We start from the raw sequence: 24330 nt of genomic DNA on the forward strand, positions 1-24330 counted from the left end.
TGCGTTAATGAGCAGTTGGACAGGTGTACATCATAAATTGGCCGGTGAGTGTTTTTATTCTGACATAATCCATATCAAGCAGGCCTTTATTTGTCACATACACTTTCGTATTTTCGAAATTGGACAACCCCCCCCCCCCCCCCCCCCCTTCCTGACCATACACAAAACATCACAATTTGCAGGAGAGGCAGATCATAGGAGGTAGCATTTAGAAACGAAGAAAGATACATCTGGACAGTTAGGCAAAAAAAAAAAAACACCCCCTCAGCTTGCCCTTGATTAGGACAAAGTGAGAAAAGGGAGAAATACAGCCCTATTTTAGCATATGAAAAGTATTTTAACAAAAGCACTTTTTTAAAGCACTGTAAATATACATACTAGTACTATGATTTAGGGCTGCGCGATATTTGGAAAAATCTGACATTGATATTTTGTTTTGCTACAATATATATTGCAAAATGAATATAATTTCACTATATTAATCAAATAGCTCTATTTAGAAAGATTTCATTCATTTAGATGGAGTGGGATGATTTTTTCTATGCAGTGTGTTTGCATAAATCATTATAAATTACAAGCATATATACATGAATAGAATAGAGCAAATATAAGTAAAATAAACAGCGATTTATGGTTTTCTGGAGAGTCTAACAATATTCTAAACTGAACAGTCAAACATAAAATAACAAGGTCATCAATGTATGAATTATTTTAAAATAATAATATCTTTTAATCTTTAAAAAATAATCTAATGCTGCCCTGCAACTATTGTGGATACACACATTGTGTTATCGATGCTCATAATATATTGTGCAACCCTACTATGGTTCAAAAGTGAAAATAAATGTCTTTCTATTAAAACGATCAAATGTTACTGTAAAGAGATTCATGATGTTACAATTTTTTTATTCCAAATAAATGCTGTTGTGGGGCATTACATTGGCTCAATGGTTGGCACTGTTGCCTCACAGCAAGTAGGTCACTGGTTTGAGTCCCAGCTGGGCCAATTGACATTTCTGTGTGGGGTTTGCATGTTCCCCCTGTGTTCGTGTGGGTTTCCTCCGAGTGCTCCGGCATCCTCCACAGTCCAAAGACATGCGCTATAGGTGAGTGTGTGTAAATGAGAGTGTATGGGTGTTTCCCAGTAATGGGTTGTGGCTGGAAGGGCATCCGCCATGTAAAACGTATGCTGGAGTAGTTGGCGGTTCATTCTGCTGTGGCGATCATTGATAAATCCTGGCCGGGTCAGTAAGCATTTCAGTGTGGAGTTTGCATGTTCTCCCTCTGTTTGCGTGGGTTTCCTCCAGAGTGCTCCGGTTTCCCCCACAGCCCAAAGACATGCGATATAGGTGAATTGAATAAGCTAAATTGGCCCTAGTGCATGTGTGTGCAAATGAGTGTGTATGGGTGTTTCCCAGTGCTGAGTTGTGCTGAATAAGCTGGCAGTTCATTCCGCTGTGACGACCTCTGATAAATAAAGGGACTAAGCCAAAGGGAAATTAATGAATAAATGAATTTTAACAATTTAATAATGAGGCATTGGAATCAGAATGTGAAAATGTATATCTTAAACAAATAAATAATAATGAATGTTAACAAAAAGTGCAAGGTAAAAAGTAACAGAGGCTATGATATCTGTTACTAAATCTATTTTCATTCATCAGGCACCCACTTGAAAATATAACATAGTAATTTATATTTAATACTATAATGTTTTTTTGCCATACCGACACTGGCACCTCCAGTAGAGCTAATGATGTTGCATCAGCTAAAATGTTGCTAGAGTTGGTTTTATGAATGGGAGATATACATTGCATCAGCAAAAATGATTGAGATCATGTCCATGTGTTGTGTGATAAGTCAATAAATTGATTTTTGTGAAGGACCTAAACAAATTTTTATGTTTATTGAAGTGGTATAGTAATGATACACTCAAAAACTGGAGCCATGCACTGTGATGTTTTATAAACAAATTTCGAGGGCAGCACGTTCAGTCTTTGATGAAGCTAATTTATCACAGACAGTCATTCTATTATCCAATAAGCTCAAGGAAAAACCCCTATAAATAGTCAAACATGTCATACCTCCGTTTTCTCTTGAGTTCAGCATCTCTTCACCACTCCAACTAAACACTATTAACCAGATACCTATTTAAATCTGAGGGGGGAGCGTTCTGGAGCCAGGCTAGACACTGCGCTCAGACCCCATCTCTCTCTATCCTGATAAGGGGAATAACACGAGTTAGGGTGTCTTCCCAAGCTCAGAGGCCTCTCCCCGGACAGCACACCGAATACGCATATTCTATTCAGTCAAATATCTGTGAGTGTGAACTCGTGAAATGACAGTTTCACCAACGTTTTGCATTCAGAGTGTTTCTACTGTGTGTCTGTGTTTGGGAGAGAAACACGGGGAAGAATAGATGCAGGCGGTCTTTATAATGACCTGAAAATGACCAAAGTTTGCGCACCGCCTTCCTAATAACTGATGTGGCGTGAAGTGGAGGTGTGTGTATTTGCTCGTAGACTTCCTAGCATGTGCCGCATGAATGCACTGTGTGTGTTAAACCGGTCTCTGCGTGAGCACATATCCGCCTCTTTGTACGAGTGCGTGTCTGTGTGTGGCCAACTAGTTTTGTTGCTTCCTGACCCTGCGTCTGCGGAGGTTTATATAACTGGGCCTGCCTGTCAGGCAGAGATCGTAACCTGACACCTGATCACCTCCCGCTGAATGTCTGTGTGCTTGTGCCCCCGTCTGTGTGTGTAAGTGCCTGTTCTTTCAGCTAATTCAACTCGGCATGCGTGTGCGTTCGGTTTGTCTTCCAGCCACCAGTTGTTACAGACAGACGCTTGTTCATTCAGTCAGTCTGACAGCTCGATTTCACCCGAGGTCAAAACCCAATGACTGATGACGTCAGGAGAAAAGCCACGTGGTTCGCCCATCTGAGGAGGGACGCAAGGGGTTAAAGGTAAACAGGAAGGGTTTCTGGTAGGGCTTCTATAGATAGGCGGTCTTTGCTGCGTGGCGGAAGGGGAGGGAGGACAGGAAAGGAAGGACGTTGAGAGAAGGAGGGGTTAGTCAAGTCATAAGAAAAAAAAAAGCATGTGGGAAGTTTGCCAGGCCAAACTACACAGTAGGTCTTAATCTCAAGCCCTTTTTTAAAACTTTGTTGTTCTCACTTTGCATGTGTTTGTAAGTGTGTGGCGTTTATGCGGAGTTCACTTTAGTCTGCTGAAGATTAACACGCTTAGACTTTGGGATCAGTAACTGTGTGTGTATGTGTCAGCGAGTGAGCCGGCCATTTTCTCAGCTCTCGCGAGGGGTGGGGGTTAGAGGAATGTCAGAAGTAGTTCAGGGTGATGACACTGTCTGATCTCCTGCCGGAGTAGTTTAACCCTTCACACACAAACACACACACACAGAGGGAGGCTTAACAGGTGTGGGTCAACGGTTTTGAGTTTGAAACGGCAAGTTGTAGTGCTTGCAGTTGAGAGGAAAAGTGTTTGATTTGGTAACTGTTGGAAATCTTGAGATGGCCATTGGTTTGCAAGTGTTGATTGGCTGGGAATTATGGCTGTAGGTTTTTGTTAGGTCAGATGAACTGAAGGTATAGTCATAGCAGTTCTTCAGTTCATTTATTCTGAGGCTGGGTTTGTTTGGAGAAAGAATAAATCTTTATTTCACAATTATTATTTTCATTTAAAAGTTCTGTTACCTTCAAAGTGAAAAAAGAAATTGAAACATTATTTTTTATCATAGTTTATTATGTTCAAAATAAAATTTGAGGAAACAAAATCGATTCGTTGTTCTCTTTTCAGCCTTAGAATTGACACAGTGTGAAATCTAGATTGATAAAATAAAAAGAGCACTGTATATTTAATCAAATAAGAATAAACTGCCATATGTGACCTGCAAAAAAATCTGTCATATGCAGACAGAAACACAAGTCTTTAAGTAAACCTGCCGAAATAAAGGTGTGGTTCAAATTGACAGAAATATATTGTACAATATCGTTCACTTCTCGAAATATTGTTATTAGGGCTCTGATGATATCTTTGCTGGGCGAAATATTGCACCCAAATTAATTGCGATAAACAAAATTATTGCCACTTTTTAACTTATATCACAGCTAAAAAAAATTTTACAACATAATAATGTAATAATTCAGGTACACTGTTTCAAATAATATTTTATTTTTAAGAATATTTAGACATTTAAAATTGAAACATGAAAAAATATCTTAAAACAAATAAATAATAATAAATAGTAGATGTAAACAAAACAGTGTAAGTCAAAAGTAGAATTTTAAAGCATCTTAAGTGCTATTTTTTTAATAATCAGTCAGATTCCAAGATTGGACTGTTTGTTAAAAGTTTGCAGCATTTTTTGTTTAATTCTGTTTTTTTGAGCGTGTTTAATGGCTACATCTTTTTAGCTAAATAATGGTATCTGTCTGTCAATGTGTGCCATTTTGCACCGTCACAATTATTTTTGCACTGGCAGGTAAATACATCCATTATAGTTAACTGTCTGGAAGACCCCTCTCAAGTACCAACTGCGGTTGTTGTTCCCATGTTGAAAAAATGAGTTGGGTGGTTATGTTTTAGGTGTGATTTAAAGTTAAATGTGTTGCGTTTTTTCATTGCTACTGCTCTGTAAAAAATTAACATATTGGCGTTTTCAGTTGCCTTAAAGCTAAAATGTTTCCACACCGGAGCTGAAGACCGTGACTTTAAAACCAAGTCAGTCGCAATTTGTTTAACAGTTAGTTCCTAAACACCAATCAGTGGGTTCACGTCTTGCCTTCTTCACCTCCACTATCTGCTCTCTATTGCACTGTCTGTTTGTGCGCACGCAGCGTGCGGGGAGATGCTGCCTTCCACAGAAATCTAAATGCAGTGCATTCGACAAAAAACTTAGCTTGGTATATTATGTAGCCTCATCATCATCATCATCATCATTATCATCATCATCATAAATTTCTTTATATAAAATAGACAATATATTGCTTCTCCAAAATTAACCGCCATCATTTTCATATATTGTAATTTGTACAATAGGTCAATATATTGACTATCGCGACAGGCCTAATTGTTATTGTTATTAAATAACAGTAATAATAATTTGGTAAAACTAGAATTTTATTGTTATTACATTTTAAATATTAAGTGTCATTTTTTATTCTTTATTTTGAGTAACACCACTTTTTGATTATAAATTAGTATTACAAATTAAGAAAAATAAAACAGCATAATTTCTAAAAAATTATAGAATCTTATTGTTGTAAAAATAATCATGAATCGTTTAATTATTAGATATTGTATTTTTATGGATACACTGTGGAATAGACATGCTTTTTTGTTTAGGTTCTGAATATGAATATGAAATGTAAACTAGGAATCAGAAATAAATCCAGAAAAAAAAAATTCATATGGCCCTTTACTGACTGCAAATTATTTGGTGGTGAAGATGACAGTTGACTGAAATTGTCTGTAAAGAACAGGTATCGTTTACAACCTTTATGGTCATTGGTGCCTTTCTTTATTCTTATATAGTTACAAGTACTAAAATATATTGCATATGTATATTGAGGCCCTACATCTTTTTTTTTTTTTTGTGAGTGGGTGTACTTTTGATTTAGGAATTAGACATTTTGGAAATGCATTTAGTGTGTTTAAGAGATGTTTGCATTTGTGTCTAATGTCATGTTTTGTATTGTTGCTGTTTCTGTCTTTCCCTTTTGCTCTAAATAATGAAAGAAGTGTAAAGGTCTAGTGGAGGCAGCCTGCTGTGTTCTCTGTGTCTCTTTCCCTCAGCATATATCTCTTTTCCTGGGGTCCTCGTGGCCTGCATAAATTATGCATCTATGACTAATTATAATTATTTGCATTAAGGCATTTGTGTTGATAATATGGTCAATAAAATCTGCTAAAGTTTAAACCGAGCATCAGATTGGGAAAGAAATGTGATTTAAGTGACTTTGAACATGACTTTGTTATTGGTGCCAGACAGGCTGATCTGTATTTTAAAAACTGTTGATCTACCAGGACTTTGCGATTCAGAATGGGAGATTTGCTCTATGGATGTGCAGCCAACAAATCTGCAGCAACTGCATAGAGATTTTGATAAATACTAACATGAAAGTACAAAGGCAGTCCAAAATCTCTTGCTGCGATCCAATTCACATACTATCGGTCCTAAATAGTATTCTAATACAATAAATATGTCCCAAATCATAGTATGTTGAAATGAATTACTAAGATGATTTACTCCAGGGGTGCCCAGTACTGTTCCTGAAGAATTCACCTCCAACCCTGATCAAACAAAACTAAACCAACTAAGTCGGATCTGAGGGAGCACTTGATAAGTGCAGACAGGTGTGTTTGATCAAGGTTGTAGCTGAACTCTGCAGGAAGGTAAATCTCCAGGAACGGGATTGGTCTACTTCATCTGAGTGCTTACTTCAAAGGGCGGTACACACCAAGCCTACGCCAAACAACTAGCGCCGATGAAACCCAACTGTGTTGTTGCCTTGCATCACCTCACAACTGGTTTCATCTGGATCAAAAATTTGTCCTTAAACACAGCAAATGGACAAAGCCGACTTAAACGAGTAAGCTTGTGCTTGTGTTGAAGAAAATGCCTTTCTGCACCCAGAGAGGGTAGTTTCTGTTTTCTCATTTACAGTGGGTTCGAGGTTCTCTCGCAAATATTTCCGATAATCTAATAATCCGTAATGTTTGCAAATATTTGAAAAAATAATGACCAGATTTACAGCCGGTCTCTTTGTATTCCTTCTTGACTTTAACTGTTTACTTAATATATCACTTCACTACATGACGCTCTGATTCGTTGCTGAATAACATGTCAGAGTGCTCTTTTCAGCCGACAGGACAACACGTATTCAACTTACTAAATTGCGCCAACAAGCTCAATTTTAACCAGACGAAAGGCAACATGTGGAACACATCGAACCAACTAGCCGGACAGAGGAAGCCCAATTGCTGACTGTCAGCTTGGTGTGTCCCGACCATAACCCTCTAGGGTCGAAGACCTCGTATACGCGTTTTGACCTGTTGTGGCGTCAAACTGCTGAAATGAACTTAAATAACACTTTCAGTTTTGATCGTACAAATAAGATCAATACATCAATTGAATCTGTTATGTGTCTGCTTTTTGTTGTGTACACTCACGACAACAACAAACGTGTGTGCTTTTGCAAAATAAGGAAAACAAACAGTGGAGGCATTCTGTCTTTTCTCTTTCCGTGAACTGCTTTTAGAAACGCATCGGTAAAATGCGCTAAAACTCGGCAAATACAAAACGCACACAGATGAGAAATTTATTTCTAGAAAGCTTAAAGTGTATACTTTTAAACACAGCTATGCATGTTGAAAACAAACATTGCTCGATAAAGTAATCGGTATGAAACTAACACTATGTCTATTTTCTCAGTCTGATCTCATTCGTTTTAATGCGACCACGCCCACGAGGCATTGTAATTACAAGCGTCTGAGGCGCGAGCAGACTGTGGTCAGAAAAACATGTCACTAAAATGAAAGGAAACTTGGCAAATAGTCAACAAAGATGATGATTTATGATATCTATATAAAGCTTGAAATGTCTACTTTTGCATTAACCAATTCAAGTCGAAAACAAATTATCTCTTTTTATGTAATCCGTATAAAAGTAAGGACTGTACGGATTCTCCTATATCGCCTCATTACAGCAGGGTGGTCCCGCCTCTCAGTAAGCGCGCTTCATATGTAAATCCAGATGTGAAAATAACAGAGGTAAAGGACCAGTGGCAAAGAGAGCTAAAGTAGACAAGAAGTGCTCCGAGTTTACTCAGTAATGAGAGAGTAATGTTGGTCTGTGTCATTCCGACAAACTGTTAGATGAAGATGTAGCCGTCAACTTCACAAAATGTTTAAAAACGCTACAAAAGTGGACCAATTAATCTTGCGTCTGTGAGTCTCCGTTGATGTCAAGAAGAAGGCCAACGGTTACAGTGAAATAGTGCCTTTTTTCTGCGCTGCTCCCCATCACAGGATACCTGTCTGCAGGTGACATTTCTAAGTGTCCTTTGTAAGTTTATTCTTTAAATAATTACTGTGAAAACCAAGTGAGAGGATGATCACTTGCGCCAAAAGCTGCTGTGATGCACGCCGACTGTTTAAAAGATTTCATTATCGCACATGGTGTGTTTTTCAACTGCTTTCTTTTGCTCACAGTAAATTTTGTTAATATGGATTAATTATCATTCTTTAAAATAACATTGCTCTAATATGAGATTACCAAAACTAACTCAGAATCGTATTATTATAATTAAAACTTTGTATATACTATTCCATATAATACAATGTATTGTTTTTTTAACCAATTTAAGATGTTTGACAATGTTAAAATAATATGTTGCATTTCGGCATGTTTTTGACTTATTTATAAACTATTTATAGACAAAGTTAAATAAAAAATATCCTGGATTTGAAGAATATTGTGTTCCTGGACTTCACTGAGCTCAAGTAATAGTTTAATTTATAAAATTGTGAGTGAACTTGACTGTTGATGTCTTAAATAATAACGTCAAATAACCAACATTTCTCAAAATGGATAAATCTAATTTTGCAACAAAACTCTTCATTTACAAAAAAAAAAAAAAAGTAGATTTGCTATGTGTAAGTGTAAAAGTTTGCAGAGTTTTATAGAGTGTACTGACTCTCACAAGTGTATCTCAAGTTATTTTGTGTGATTATATATTTTAAATAAACTGCAAACAAAAAAGTAAATAAACTTTCCTCTGATTCCTTCTTGAAACTCTTCCCTCCTAGTCACATACCTGTCTGATGGCTCATTATGCAGCTCATTATGCAGGTCTTTGTCTTCTCAGGTGTGACTCACTGCATAGTAATGATAGTTCACACCTTCCCGCATAAACCAATTTCACTCAAAAAGTGACTTAGAAATTTTAATTGATTATATTGTTTTCTGTGAGCAAGTGAACAAGATGATTCTCACATCATTTTGAAGCAAAAACACTAGACTACCAAATCCAGTTCTCAAAAGTCTTTTGCAGAAAGGTTCTCTGTGTGTTTCACGGCCTTGTGAAGTCAGTAACTTCAAAATTATAGTTTTTCACTAACCACGCATAAGCGTTTCTTTCTCAAAAACACAAACACATACAAACATGCTGCTTAGGTATTATTGTAGCCCAACTTGTGCTGTTTACAGTGTTATCACACTTTGGCCATTTATATGTTTTTAAGATACTGAAAACAACACAAATGTCAGTGCATGTCAAAACTTCTCCAGAGCCCCAAAACACCCTCAGACCCCAGAGGGTTTACAGCTAATACTGGCCATAGTAATTTGTGAGTTCGACGTGAATCTGATTAGAACTTCAAACACGGGTAAAAAGTGTTAACAAATGCTTATGCTAAGAGAAAGACTTTCAAACGATTATTAATATCTAACATAATCAATATTACTTATTTAGTATTTTCTGCATTATATTTCATGCGCAACTACAATGTGAACTTTCATTTGTGAAGGTGTGTTTGGTTATTAACATCTTAATGGATAATTATGCAAACACCTGAGGAGATTTTTCTGCATGAAGGGTCTGCGAATGGCATATTAATGTGCTGCATCTCCAATATGGTAGGAAATTAAATATGAAAGAACTGTGAATGATGTGTCAAAATGATTGACAGCACATAACTAAGCAACAGAAGGGTTTGTTAATGCGCACGTACCGTAGTATATCCCATGTATGTATGTACTTTTGTGATACACTCTCAAAAATATGTTCTTTTTCTTCACAAAAAGAGTGCACACTTTATGTATGTATTCTTAGAGGACAAATTGGGACCCAGCATGTAACTCCAATAGTGGGGACCAACCACCCTTATTTTGAATGTCTACCTATTTTAACAGTTTATAATAATAATAATAATAATAATAATAATAATAATAATAATAATAATAATAATAATAATAATAATCGGTGAAATAGAAATGTATTCCCCCACTCCTAGTCGCTGTGCACATTTCTCTTGTATTTGATGAAAAGAACTATTGTTTGGTTTAAAGAAAAATTTTAGTTCAGTAGTTTGCTACGTGACAGGGCTCGACAATAAGGACTGCCCGATGGCCCGGAGCCAGCGTGGGAGACACTCGGGACACTAGACAGGATCATTACTGGCCCGATCGGGCCCGATCGTGCTGCCTTGTCACTAAAGTTTCATTTAAGTTTGTCAATTGTGTGCAAATAGGGTGCTTTCACACCTAGACGTTTGTTTTGGAACCTGTCTCAGTTGCCCAGTTAGCACGGTTTATTGGGCTTATGAAAATTGCGCAATCATGCTTGAATCCACAATCAGTCCAAAATCGCTCGAATAAGGTGGTATTGGCCAGATTGAAATTAACTCTGAAGGGAATCAATTGTACTGAGAAAGTAAAATGGCACAACGAACTAATGATGGGATGTGGTGGGGTGGTGTATCATTCCAACTGGCAAATGTGCGTTTCATGTCAAAAACAAAAGTGAAAGCATGCTGAAATATTACCCAGTGCTGTTTATTCTGTTACCATCTGCTCATTGTCTATTAAATTTTTATCTTAAAACTTTGTGTATTATTGTTTTTTAAATTTCTTCACTCACACCTCAAAAGAAAGATCAATATTGATCTGCTTTATGATCTGACTACAGTCTCGGTTCATCTGTTTTGTCTCTCTATAATTCAAGCCATGGCTATAATGCATAATTCTAGCCAACACTTTTTTATTAAATTGATTGATTCATTAGATAGATTTTTACAACCCTTGACAACTGAAACGTGGCTATGTATGAGAAATTCTTTCCTTTCTGATTTATATTTATTGACAAAGTCTGTGGGTGAAAAAATTAGAGTGCAGTTAAAGTTAAAGTTTTTTTTTTTTTCAAATTGATTTACATCACAGTTATAATCTTTTAAATTGTCAGTTGTATTTAAAGAAAAGTTATGTCGAATGTAAACAGTTATGTTTGGCTTATGACACAGTATTAAAAATATGAGGCTAGGAAATAGCTATTGACTTCTTTTTTTGTTGATGGGGTCAGTGAAAATTTTCGCAGGACAAGTAAAAATCTGAACCAGTAGAAAAAATCCTTAGCGTTGAACCCTGGGTGATCTGCGGATATGTACAAAACGGACGTGTATCTGAAAAGTACAACAAAACACACCTTAAATAACATTTTGATTTGCAAAAATGTGGATAGTGCCCTCTAGTGAATTTGTCATTTGAAATATGCAACAAACGTACATGGAGCAACACATTTTATGCGTTGCAGAAAGGTAGGCCGTGGAACGTATTTCCAATGAGCCTATAGGCAGATTACGGTAGCTGTACGGTGTCCTTAATGCTTATGTGTGTGTATGAGCATTGTCTTCGGCAGTGTGTGTGTGTGTGTGTGTGTGTGTATGTGTGTATGTGTGTATGTGTGTATGTGTGTGTATGAGCATTGTCTTCGGCAGTGTGTGTGTGTGTGTTTTTGTTTGTGTTTTATAGAGGGTTTGTGGTGTGTTCTGTATAGGTCATTAATAGATGTCGTGTTTAATGGGTTCAGGAAACCAATGCAACACATCAGGCCTTTCCTCATTAATCCTGTCTCTCTCTCCCACCATCCCTCCAGCTCTATCTACTATACTCCACATTAGGCTGCAGGTCTAGTCCTAATTATGGACTCTAAACTCTCTCTCCGGTCCTGACAGTGTAATTCATTTTCACCTAAGCAGGACGCACATTTTCGATGGTGGGCAGGGATATCATTACAGCACTAGACTGTTATAAGAGCTCTAAATGAAAGTGAGATGACTTTAATACGGTGTAAGTGTGAAAATGTGATTTTAAGGATACAGTTAAGATATTAGAATGTGTTGTTGTTAAGGAACTTGTAAGTGTAAGGAAGTTCATGATCGACAGGGAAAAGAACTGACTGTTAAGTTTTTTTTCAGCTGAAATAACATTAACCCCATAATGTTGGGGTTGATGCTGCTCTAGAGACAAATGGGTTTTTTTCCCTTCTTTTTTTTCTTTTTTTTTTTATATTTTGTCATCTGGTTATTTTTGTCATTGTAGGTGATCTGAGTGGTTACTTGTTTAGCCAATTCAAGAGTTCCCATCACACTCAAACCTGTGACAACATGTTGATTATTAATTGCTTTACAGTAAAGGTTTCATCAACGTACAGTACACTACTGTTCTTTGCTTTAATTCATCATAGATGCCTTCCAACTTTTGGAATCTGTTTGACAAGAAATATTAGTGTCCACAGTAATATCGGAGTGATATAAACACAACAAATCTTTTTTTTTTATTATTTCTTGATGTTAAAATAGGATCCAAATCACAAATTTGAGGCCCCCCGCTGTGTGCTCAGCGCTTGCTTGCTCACTCGGGAGCGATATTGTGAGACTGCCCACTCCTGTTAAAATTACACCAGAGTTACCGACCACTCACGCAGTGAAATTGTGCACAGTTTCTGCGTTCTGCGTAGTTGTCTCCTGGAGTGTTGTAAATACCTGCGCTCACCTCCCTCGTGACAAGGCGCAAATGAGATAAATAACGTCAGTACATAATAACGGTTATGATTATTACTGAACCGATACCGAATTGTCCACGTCTGCATCACGGTGCACAGAAGAAACTATTAATTTTGACACCCCTAATAAATATGTCTACAAGACAGGATTTGCTAAGAAACTGGGATTAAAAGATCTGTTACCACTAGGGCAGAACAATATATCGATATTACAATGTGTGTATCTGGAATAGTCACATCCCATAAGATAATATATTAAAAATTAAACATATATATATATATATATATATATATATATATATATATATATATATATATATATATATATATATATATTAGGGATGTAACGGTATTGTAAATACCGTCATACCGCAATATTAAATTTTTTCGATATTACCGAAGTCGCATGACTCGGTAAAACTATAGATCTTCAGAGAAAATTTGCTCAGGCGAATGAAGCGAACGGGAGGTAGCTGAAACTTCATTTCCCATCAGCCCCGGCGTGGCCATAATCCTTTGCGGTCTGTTGTCGCTACAGATCCAGTAATGCGGAAATGGAGTGTGCTGCTAGTAGCGGAGATGAAAAAAAGATGGAAATGATCGAACCTAAAGCGGGTGTTGTCGCCGCGCGCGTGCTGAATAGCGGTGCTGTCGCGCGCGTTCTGATCAGCTGTGTTGTGGCGCGCGTATTGTAAAGCGCCGAGGGGGGGGGGTTGAGCGCGCATACCAAGAGAGGTGTTGTCGCGTGCCTACTGAAGGGCTGGACTGGACGGAGGTTGTGTCGCGTCGCGGGGGCACTTTTGATCGTTTTGGAAGGGCATTTTCTATCCAAGACTAAAAAGGGCATGTGCACTGCACAGGTTGAGCCCTATGTGTGCACGTGCCTGCAAGTTGGGGAATACGACTAATAACAGTCATGGGGACTGCAGAAACACAGCACTGTTCAGATTGATGCAGACATTGACTTGTACCGCAAAGAGACCTCTATCTCACTCATGGTTTGTCTTCTCAAGTGGGGGAAAGACAATGCACAACGTTACCCCACTGCTGTCAACATGGGCCAAGTCATATCTCTCTTGTCCCAGAAACCTCAGTCCCAAATGAGAGGGTTTTTTTCTGTTGCAGGGGACATTGTAAATACCCAGAGATACCAGCTTTTACCAGATTATAATTATATGATAATTTTTCTTTAAACCCATCTCTATCTAAGTGAGTGATTAAATGTTGAATGTGATGAGTTTTCAACAATACTAAATTGAAACTTTATTTTTTTACATGGTTTAATAATTTTTTGTTATTAAAATTGAAGTTCCTGTTTCAAAGCTAACAGATAGATGGCTAATTTGTATGTCATTGACACTTTTGGCACTTTTTTGGAGTATTTTCAAAAGTTTTTTTTTTCCTGTAAATGATTCAATAAATACCGTACCGTGACATTCATACCGAGGTATTACCGAACCGTGAAATTCTGATACCGTTACATCCCTAATATATATATATATATATATATATATATATATATATATATATATATATATATATATATATATAATGTGACCATGTTATTTTACATTTGATTGTTCAATTTTTGTACATGGATATTGGTATATTTCCCAGAAAACCATATAGTACTTTATTTATTTTTTTATTGCTTGTAATTTATTGTAATTTATGCATATCCACTGCAAAGAAATTGTCCCAGTTGATCTAAATTAAATGAAATGTTTCCAAATAGAGCTATTCAAATCGTCAGGTGAAATAATATTCATATTGCAGTATATATTGTGGCAAAAGAAAATATTGCAATGTCAGTTTTTTTCCAATATAGTGCAACCGTAGTTCAAACTCTCTGTGATCCAACTGCTCTTCAAGAAGCAGTAAGTGGTACTGTTTGTATTTTTTTTTATTTTTATAGAATTTTGAAATACTTTTTAAGCGACATAAACTACCGCTTCATAAAGTAACTATGAACAAGGATGCTTCAATCACACAGCAGGAATCCCAATAATTCAGGTTTATTTTGTACATTAACATAGCTATAATATAAATATATAATATAAGTAATATAGCTACACAGCAGCATGCGACCCATTTGGTGGGCATCCTGTCACATTTGCTGCGAGTAGATGACACTGTGCATGTGTGTGTTTGTTTGTGTTTATGTGCATGTGCATTGCAACATTTGTGTGTGGCTGATTTATCATTGTAACATTTGTGTATGGCTCTTTTATGTTACTGAGGTCTTTGTGATGGGTCTCAGTTTCATCTAGTCATCATTTCATCGAGTTGCTTTGTCATTTTTGCTTTGTTTATTCTGACATTTGAAACTAGTTGTCCATCTCTTGAGTGAAATGTCCCGTTAGTGGCTGGGGAATAGCTACTTTGAATGGGCAAGGGGAACCAGCTCATTTTTATTTAAAGGCACAGGTTCCAAAACAGATGCAATTCACTCTGACCCCAAAATTGACATTTTCAGCAGGGTGTAATAAATCATCTAATGGGTATTTTGACCTGAAACTTCAGCGACATTGTCTGGAGATGCAAAGTTCTTAATTGGAGTCTTTCAAACAATATTTAAGGCTACAACAATATTTATGTTTCAAATGAATGCTGTTACATTGAGCTTTCTAGTTAAAGGGAAAATGTAAATATATGCTGCTTAATAATTTTGTGGTAACAGAAAATTATTCAATTTTTAATGTTGATATTAAGAATTATATATCATTATTTATATTATCATTACTACTACTATTTTTTATTTATTTATTTTTATTATTATTTGCATGTGGGATGCAGCTTAACTATACAAATGTTTAGTAATCACACATGAAAGGCACAGACATATGGTGAGCTGATTGCAGCTTTTTGCATGCATTGATTCCATATGTGCCACTTCATAAGATGGTGACAATTTAGTCTTTACGTGACTGCTTGGATATCTGGAATGGTTGCAGGCACTAAGACAAAGGGATTGAGCAATTTCAGTGATGCTAGAGCTCCTACGTTGTTGCAAAGAGCAAAATGTGTTAATATTTGTCAAGATGACACTGTTAAAATCAATCATTTTGCATGAATGTTATAGATTTTTCTTCCATGTTGGCTTAAATGTTCTCCATACTTTTATCCTTGAAAATATCCACCTAATGTAGGAGGTCTGAAAGTGGGCGGGTTTGTAAATACATTGCGTAGATGGAGAAGTGAAGGAGCTCTCTCTCTCTCTCTCTCTCTCTCTCTCTCTCTCTCTCTCTCTCTCTCTCTCTCTCTCTCTCTCTGTGTAACTGAGCTCCTCCCAATATCTTGGTGCTGCTATTTCATCTTATTTACATATTAACTGTTTGTTTTCCATGATGTGGTGGGGGTTTGTGCTATACATCTAGTCTAGAGCACATGCATATTTCTTTTCTTCCTCCATACAGTACGTAAAAAGACTCTATTTTATTCACTTTCTCATATTTATATGGTCCTCATCTACTCTTTTGAATGAATATTAGTAAGTACAAATTGCTCAGAAAAATTGACCAACGTACACTAATTTTATTTTTAATAGACTAAAGCTTTGAAATGGCACTAGTTTAACTTAACATTTTTAAACAATTTAATCCTACATTTTCATAGCCCTATTGTTTATTTAGTTGTTTGGTTCTTTTTTTTATTTAGCTGCTTTTAAATAAACATAATAGTTGTTTTTTGAGGTCTTAATTTGTATTTCCACCAGTCCAAACTTCAAGGCCTTGTTATCTCTCTCGCTCTCTATCGAGAGAGTTTTGTTATCTCACTATGTCACACAAAGCCTGTTTTCTAAAGTGCAAAACGTTTTATTGTGCCTAGTATACAGACAGAATTGAAAAGCACTTGCACACTATGTGCCACCTAGTGAAAATGATAGATTTTAGACGACTTTCAGGACTCTTGTTCAACCTTGCATTCATTTGACCTTGTAGAAGTTGAGCTTACTTCAGTCTCAAGGCTCGGTCTATAGCCACAGCTAATCTGTGTGCTGCTCTGTAAGATTCTTACCCAAAGCTGACCCAGTTTTCTGAGTGATTTCAGACCGCTGATACAGTCCTGGTGGTTCCATACCTGCTATATTTCTTTTCATATTAAATGTTCCTCATTTCAAGTCAGTTATTTTTTATGTTACAGCTCTACTCTTGCTTTCATTTGTGTTTTGTATGTATCTGTGGTCACAAGTTTTTTCGCAACGCACGAGCACAGTTGCACACGACCAGTGTCACGCTTTGGGAAAGAGAGGGCATGACCTCATTTCTCTTTGAGTCTCTATTGTCACTTCCTGTGAATCGATCTAGCAGCACATGAACTTATGCCACCTGCTCTCACGCGTGTGTGTGCATGTGTTTGTAATTGTGATTTGTTATACTTGACTGATCAGTTTTGACACAGATTAGCTGCTGAAAACATCTCCAGGTGTACTCATTCCTTCGAACACTTGCTGCTGTTCATATTGTGCTCAGCAAGTATTGAAATTCAGTATTTTTGGGGTTAAGTTCTGAAAGTTAATGTAATAACAACTAGCACCCTCTGCTGGACCTCCTGTTTCACAATGAGCTAAAGAGAGAGAGAGAGTGAGAGAGAGTGAGTGAGCAAGGGAGAGAGAGAGAGAAAAACGAGTCCGGATTTTAACGACATCTCTAATATTCATGCTGATGCGTTTTGCTGCTTTGTGCTTTCATTTCTTGCCGCTTCGTCTGTGTCTCCTGCTCGCCGCATACAGCCCAGCCTGAGAGAGGGGAGGGGAACGAGGGAAAAGGAAGGGAAAAAAAACAAGTGGAAATAAGGAAAACAAGCTACAGAGCGTCCAACTGAGCCAGTACAAAAAACCTTTTGTGTTAGCAATCCTACCTTCGCCTGGGATGTGAAAGGAGGAAGAGGAACGAGAAGTCTTGTCGGTCTGTGAGTGTGCGTTTGTCTACAGGAGAGCGAGGACAAGAGAACGACGGCCGGGAGAGATCGAGTGTAGTTGTGCTCGGACGGACGGACGGTCGCTCGGACGGAGAGAATCGATGAGAGAGGGAGAGAGGGAGGGAAAAGAATAGACTGAGCCCAGCTGAGCGCAGCAGAATGAGAGAATCCTGGAGCAGCGTGGCTGCTTTATCTGTCTCTTCCTCATTCCCTCGTTTTCCGTGAAGTGCGGCTCCATGCAGCCCAGCCAGGGGAGGAGGAGGAGGTGAACAGGGCTTCTTCAGCCACGGACCTGCCGGGGGAGGGAGGGAGAGAGGGAAAGTGATCGAGCAAGAGAGAGAGAGAGAGAGAGAGAAGGGAGGAGGGAGTGTGCAAGAGAGAGAGAGAGAAAAAAAACGGCGAAAGGGCAAGGCTTTTGTTGGCGGTTGGAGAGAGAGAAGAGGGGGGAAAGAAGAAAAGAAAAAACATGTCTACGGTGAAGAGGCCGAGAGGACGGGTGAGTGAGTGAGTGAGCGAGTGCGCGCACGCGTGTGTGTGTGTGTGTTTGGGGGGTGGAGAGAGGTGGAGGAGGAGGGAATGATGGGGGAGGGGGCCGGCAGGAACTGAGCAGCTACAGGCTCATGCGGCAGGCTACACAATCGCCGCCATCTTGTGCTAACCACTTCTCTCCATTTTTTATTCTCTAGCTTGCATGCTAACGAGGAATGCTATATAAGCTAGCTTTTGCCGCTATGTCTGCTCCTCTTCCTGTTTCGCTTTTCATCTCCTTTCACCGAGGTGCCTTGGGAAGTGGCACATGTGCGCATCAGGCATTGTGTGGCAGCGCCGCATGGACATCTCAGTTTCAGTCTAGTTTCATTAAACACAAAGACATTGATGACTTGAGCGGGGAAAGGGAGAAGGAAATCGCCGTGGTGCTGGCAGCCTGTAATTTCAGTTATTTATAGATGTGTTACATAGCTGCATTGCTCACGGCTTGCTGCATTTCCCCCTCGCTCTCTTTCTCTCACTCACGTCATATTCTCTCTATTACTCATTTTCTCACATACGCTCTCCCGCCTTCCCCCTATAGCTGTTCTCCTTGTCTCCATTCCTGCTGATTTACCCCTTCATGCCTCCACTGGATTAGTGTGAATATTTCGGGAGCGCTCAATCCCTCTCGCTTGGCTGTTCGGCTCATGTTTAACCACCAAACGAGTTAGTGTTTATAACCCTCCCCCACGCTCTTTTCTTTTGTTTCACTCTTTCCAGATAATTCCCTTTATTTGGCTGTCAGAAAAACGCAGGCCGGCTGATCCGATTTTATGTTGCTCTCTTTTTTTTCTTTAACAAAGCTTTATTGGCATGACTGTAACATCGCTCCGGCCATGTGTCATGTTTATAAAGAGCGAGTGTGCAAAGTAAAACCTAATAAAGTAAAAGATAAGATCTCATTCTCTTGCTTTATGGAGTCCAAACTCATTTTGTCTGCTTTCCAAGTGAGAAAGAGAGGAAGAAATTGAGGAAAAAAGGGATGTCAGCAAAATGAGCATGAATAATAAAAGTTGGCATGTCTCAGCCTGCTATATGATCATGCTGTGAATTATACATGGCGGTCTTATTATTTCATGGGGTGAGGGGTGGATAATGTGAATAGACTGGCTCTCAGGTTAAAGATTTTGACTTGTGACCTTTGATCAGTGTGCGATGTTGTTGTGATGAACTGTGACTTATTAACGTCTCTATACCATATTATATCTGTATTGTTTTTTGAGGCATACACTGGTTGAAAATTGCAAATGTGTTTGTGTGTGTGTGCGTGCCCCAGTGGTTTGCCTGTGCGTTCGACCAAATATTTCCTTTATCTTTCCCTATAGCTGGTTGGCCAAATGATTGCAGAGCAGTGAATATTATGAAACCCAGGCATTAGGAACATTGATGATGCAGCAGTTCAAAGATGGAGGATTTCCCATGTTGTCATCCAGTATGTGTGGGTGGACTCAGGCTTACCATGCTGCACTGCTTCAGCTACAATCAGATGGGATCCCCAAGGATTTTTATCTTTGGACCTCCTCTTGCTTTTAGTTTGCTGGCGAGGTCATGAAAAAAACGGTGTGCTTATTAAATTCTCAACAAGTATTGAGCTGGGTAAAGAACGGCCCCAAACTCTTGAACCGAATTTGAGTTGTAAGCACATCAAGTGCTTCTACTATCTGACAGGTCTCACTGAAACGAGTGTTGTGAGAAATCGCACCTGTCTCTGTAAGAGCTCTGCAAAAAATAATCCAGGGGAGTCAGACCTGCTTCAGCCATCACCAAATTACAAAATCCATTGCCACCCCAACCCCCACACATTTCTAAAATAACTTTGTATGTGAAATTGGTAAAATAATATAAAGATCCATTTGGATTGACCCAACAGGTAGTCCTTAGTTTACTAACACTATCCTTGGCCCATTTATTTTATTAAACAATAAAAGCAGCAATAATTAAACTTAAACTTATTAACTTTGTACAGTGGTTTTACAAGTTTCTGTTTAGTGCATTCAGTTATCTGGGTAAACTTAAGGGGGGAGAGGGGTAACTCGGTTCGTTTCAACAGTATCGTGGTTTGTACTGTAGGGTGCGTATTTTGTTATTTTTGGTTCAGTTTGAATATTGTTGCATCTCTAATCTGCATGAAATGGAAATTTGCCTTCTCTTTTTATTAATTGCATATCATTGATCGTATTGTGAGCAATTCATACATGCAAATTTACAACCCCAAATCTGAAAAAGGTGGGACAGCATGAAAAATGCAAATGATAAACACGTGGTTCAATTTTGGTTCTTGCAACACATAAAAGCAAAAAATTGAAATAGTAAAGCATTCACCACTTTGTAATGTTGCCATTCATTTACACAAGACCTGAATGGCATTTTGGGATGAGGGACCAGTAATGAAGTGTTTTAGGTGTTATTTTGTCCCATCCTTCCTTCAAACAAGTCTTAAGGTGGGCAACAGTACGAGGTCTTCATTTTCTCATTTTGCGCTTCAAAATATGCCACATATTCTCTATTGGAGGGCGTCATGGTGGCGATCGCCTCACAGCAAAAAGGTCCCTGGTTCGAGCCCCGGCTGGGTTAGTTGGCATCTCTATATGGAGTTTGCATGTTCTTCCCGTGTTCATAGGTTTAAAGACATGCGCTATAGGTGAATTGGGTAAGCTAAGTTGTCCGTAGTGTATGTGTATGAATGGAAGTGTATTGGTGTTTCCCAGTGATGGGTTGCAGCTGGAAGGGCAACCGCTGTGAAAAAAATATGCTGGATGAGTTGGTGGTTCAATCCGCTATGGCGACCCCAGATTAATAATGGGGCTAAGCCAAAAAGAAAATGAATGAATGAATAATTGAATGACTGTCTATTGGAGACAGGTTTGGATTGCTGGCAGGCCAGTCAAGCACATGTATCCTCTTCTTCTGCAGTCAGGACTTTGTAATGTGTGCAGAATGTGGTTTTGCATTGTCTTGTTGAAATAAACATAGGCATCCATGGAAAAGAAGGCAGCATATTGTGCTCCAAAATCTTTCTTTACTTTTCAGCATTAATAGTGCCATCAAGTGCAATTTATTTTTGCCAAAGGCAATGACACAACTGTATACCATGACAGACCCTGGCTTTTAGACTTGTTGCTGGTAACAGTCTGGGTGATCCTTTCTTCTTTGGTCCAGAGCACACAGCATCCATTTCTCCCGCCAAAAATACCTGAAATACTGATTCATCTAAGCACACTGTGTAATGGTCCATCCTAGATGCCTCCAAGTCCAGTGAAGTCAACGATACTTCTGGACACTGTTAATATAGGACTTTTTTTGGCATAGTACAGTTTTAACTGGGATTTGTGGATGTAATTAAGTATTGAAGTACTTGACAAAGGTTTGTCAAAGTAGTCCTGAGCCATGTGGTGATATCGGTTATAGATAAATGACATTTCTTAATGCAGTGCCATCTGAGGGATTAGAGATCACGGTAGTTCAGCTTAGGCTTGCACTGTTGCTCTTTACGCATGAAATTCCTCCAGATTCCGTGAATCTTTTAATAATGTTATGCACTGGTGAAGGTGAAATATGCAAATGTCCTCCTATCTTTCTTTGAGGAATATTGTTTTTAAACATTGAATAATTTTTTCATGTATTCGTTGGCCAACTGGTGATCATCAGCCCATTTTTGCTCATAAAGAACTAGACATTTCCTGGATGCTGCTTTTGTACCAAATCAGAAATACAATCACCTGTTGACATCACCCGTTTTAAAGCACATCATTGTTTTATCAATTTATCTGATTACTAGCCCTGTATTGCTCCTGCCCCAATTTTTTTGGAATGTGAAGCAGCTCTGATTGACAGGAAAGGATGTGTATTAATGAAATAAAGTTGACCGGACAAAGCATGAAATATATATATTTTTTTTTTATTGTCTTCAGTGAAATAGAAGTTAAAGTAAATTTAAATAATAAAAAAAAAATTACTTGTGTTTTCCATACTGTCACAACTTTTGCTAATTTAGGGTTGTATTTTAGACTTTTTTTAAAGTCCTGAATTTGAATCCGGACCCCTATTACAATTTATATATTAATCCCTTTATTGTAGCTAGCAAAAAGTTCACATTTTTATTGTTCCTGCAAACAACTGATGGACAAAGCCAAGTCTCTTTTTTCAATAGTCTGTTTTACTGAGGTGGGATTTGTATCCTTTTCCTTGTGTTCTATTTTTCATGAACTTTTTTAAAAGTTTATTTATGTTAGCAACAAAATGCTAAATGTTTTTTTATATCAGGCAAAAATAACTTACTTGGCTTTGCCTTCCCAATGCACATTATAAATGAACCACTGTATAAATAAAATGATATGCTGTGTGTGTCCAACTATCAGCATTTGGCTGGTGACATCTGTTAATTTTATGTCCTTCCTGTGAATGACTTTGCACATAGAGGTTTGCTGTCATTTGTTTGGAGGTCTGGGATTTGCAGAGAGTTTCTTAGCTTGGAAAACATCTTAAATCGCCTGCATAACCTTTAATCGTATGTTACAGTTCCACTGTACTGACTTTGTCCTCTTAATAAGAAACCTATTAAAGTATTTACATCCGCATGAGTCCAAGTTTTCTAGGTCATAACTAGAGGAGTAATGTTTGAGGCTGTTGAATTCAGCTCATCCTCCTTTTTCATGTGCAAAAGCGTTCTCATATTGAACGCCAGACTAGTCCACATGGCGTCATGGTATCTTAAATAGTGTATTGTTCATCATGGGTTTAGCATATGGAATTACAGAATCCTGAAATAGAAACCTATCTACTGGCTTCCTGTATTGTCCTGCCTACACAACTATTAAATGAAGCCTGTCCTATGGAGTGCTTTATTGTCATGTTTGGGTGATTTAACGTATTTCATTTTCTCTTTTCTAACAGCCTCCTAAGAACACTAATGGTCCCAGCAGCCAACCGCGGGTACACAGCCCTACATTGAAGAGCAGCTCCTCTTCTTCCTCCTCTTCATCGTCGTCGTATATGTCAGAGAAGCGGCTGCAGAAGCAAAAGCAGCAGCAGCAGCAGCAGCAGCAGCAGCAGCAACAACAGCAGATGGAGTCGCCCCTTTCGGATGATAAACAACAGAAGGCCAATCGAATCATCTCTGAGGCCATCGCCAAAGCACGAGAGAGGGGAGAGAAAAATATCCCTCGCGTCATGAGTCCTGACAGCTTCCCATCTTCGTCGTCGCAGCACCGCAGTCACAAGGCTGGTTCCTCCAAGTCCAAAAGCAAGGATAAGAGTTCCAAGAAGGCCCGCATCGTGAAGTCATCCAAGCCCAAACAAAAGGCTCAAATTGGGTAAGACATTCTCCTCTAGCTGAAGGATGAATGACATTTAATTTTTGTTTGTTTGCATGGAGCGGAGGGAAGAGGCTTTTACAGATGTTTCTGTCATCTTCTGTGATGACTTTTTCAATTCATCCAAGACCATCTCTGTAACTTCACAGGCTTATTGTTAGCCATGCAGCTAATCACAGCAAGTTTAAAAGGTTTTACTGCTTACAGATGTGGTCTCGATGTGTTTTTGTGCATCAAGCCTGAACCAGATGAGAGTCAAACTCTCTTAAAGGGGCAGCGCTCCATCATCAGAGAGCTTTGAATTTCAGGTTGAAATTCACTTACTGCTGACTTGATGTTGAGGTTTAATTCAGTAATAGAGAAGGTGAGGCTGTACAATGTTTGAATAGAGTCAAGACTGAATGGCAAAGTTTTTACCACAGTTTTACCACACCAACTGCTGGTAGAGTTGGAGGGAAAGTAAAGGGGAAAGTGAAAATACTTGCATGTGTAGATAGTCCTATACAGGTAAATGTATTGTTTCCCACATAATTGGTGAATTTAAATAGTGTTAAAATATTTTAGAAGGCCTTAAATTCATCATTAGTACTATCCAATTTCTTATTTGTGGGATATCCGGTGACCAAATGTCACAGAATACAAAGCTTCTCTGGACTAAAGAAATGACAAAACATTCATTCTTTTTTAGCTTATATGAGAAAATGTGAAAAACTGTTAGCTGTTTCACGTGCATGTGCACTTCTGCTTATGTGAAACTAAAAGAAAACCCACCTTTGGCTAACATAAACATGTATGCAAATTTTGAACGTTTATGTGCATGTCAAGCGTTTCCTGTCAGGTTTTCTTGAGTGCAACCCAGAAACAGTTTCTGATGTAAGATTCTAGCTCTGCAAAGATATTCTATAAAACTGCAACTCAGTTCAAAAAACATTTCAATCTCACAAAAATGTCAGCATTTCATTAGATGTTCATAATATCTTGACGATT

General features: G+C 38.3%; 1 protein-coding gene across 29 annotated transcripts in view; it reads left to right on the top strand.

Moving 5' to 3' along the window:
• The window catches only part of chd9 (chromodomain helicase DNA binding protein 9), a 117126-nt gene that overhangs the window by 28158 nt on the left and 64638 nt on the right, over nucleotides 1-24330 (top strand). For 15 of the 29 annotated variants that reach the window (XM_087261485.1, XM_087261492.1, XM_087261497.1 and 12 more), the window contains exon 3: nucleotides 22925-23343. In XM_087261485.1, the coding sequence (XP_087117611.1) occupies nucleotides 22925-23343 (419 nt within the window). Of the gene's footprint in view, nucleotides 1-7800; nucleotides 8086-17231; nucleotides 17997-22924; nucleotides 23344-24330 lie in introns of those variants that run through there. The other 14 variants (XM_087261499.1, XM_087261501.1, XM_087261503.1 and 11 more) reach the window with 2 other exon arrangements.

This window comes from Danio rerio, chromosome 7, assembly GCF_052040795.2.
Source record: "Danio rerio strain M-AB ecotype USA chromosome 7, GRCz13ab, whole genome shotgun sequence".
NCBI classification, from domain to species: domain Eukaryota; kingdom Metazoa; phylum Chordata; class Actinopteri; order Cypriniformes; family Danionidae; genus Danio; species Danio rerio.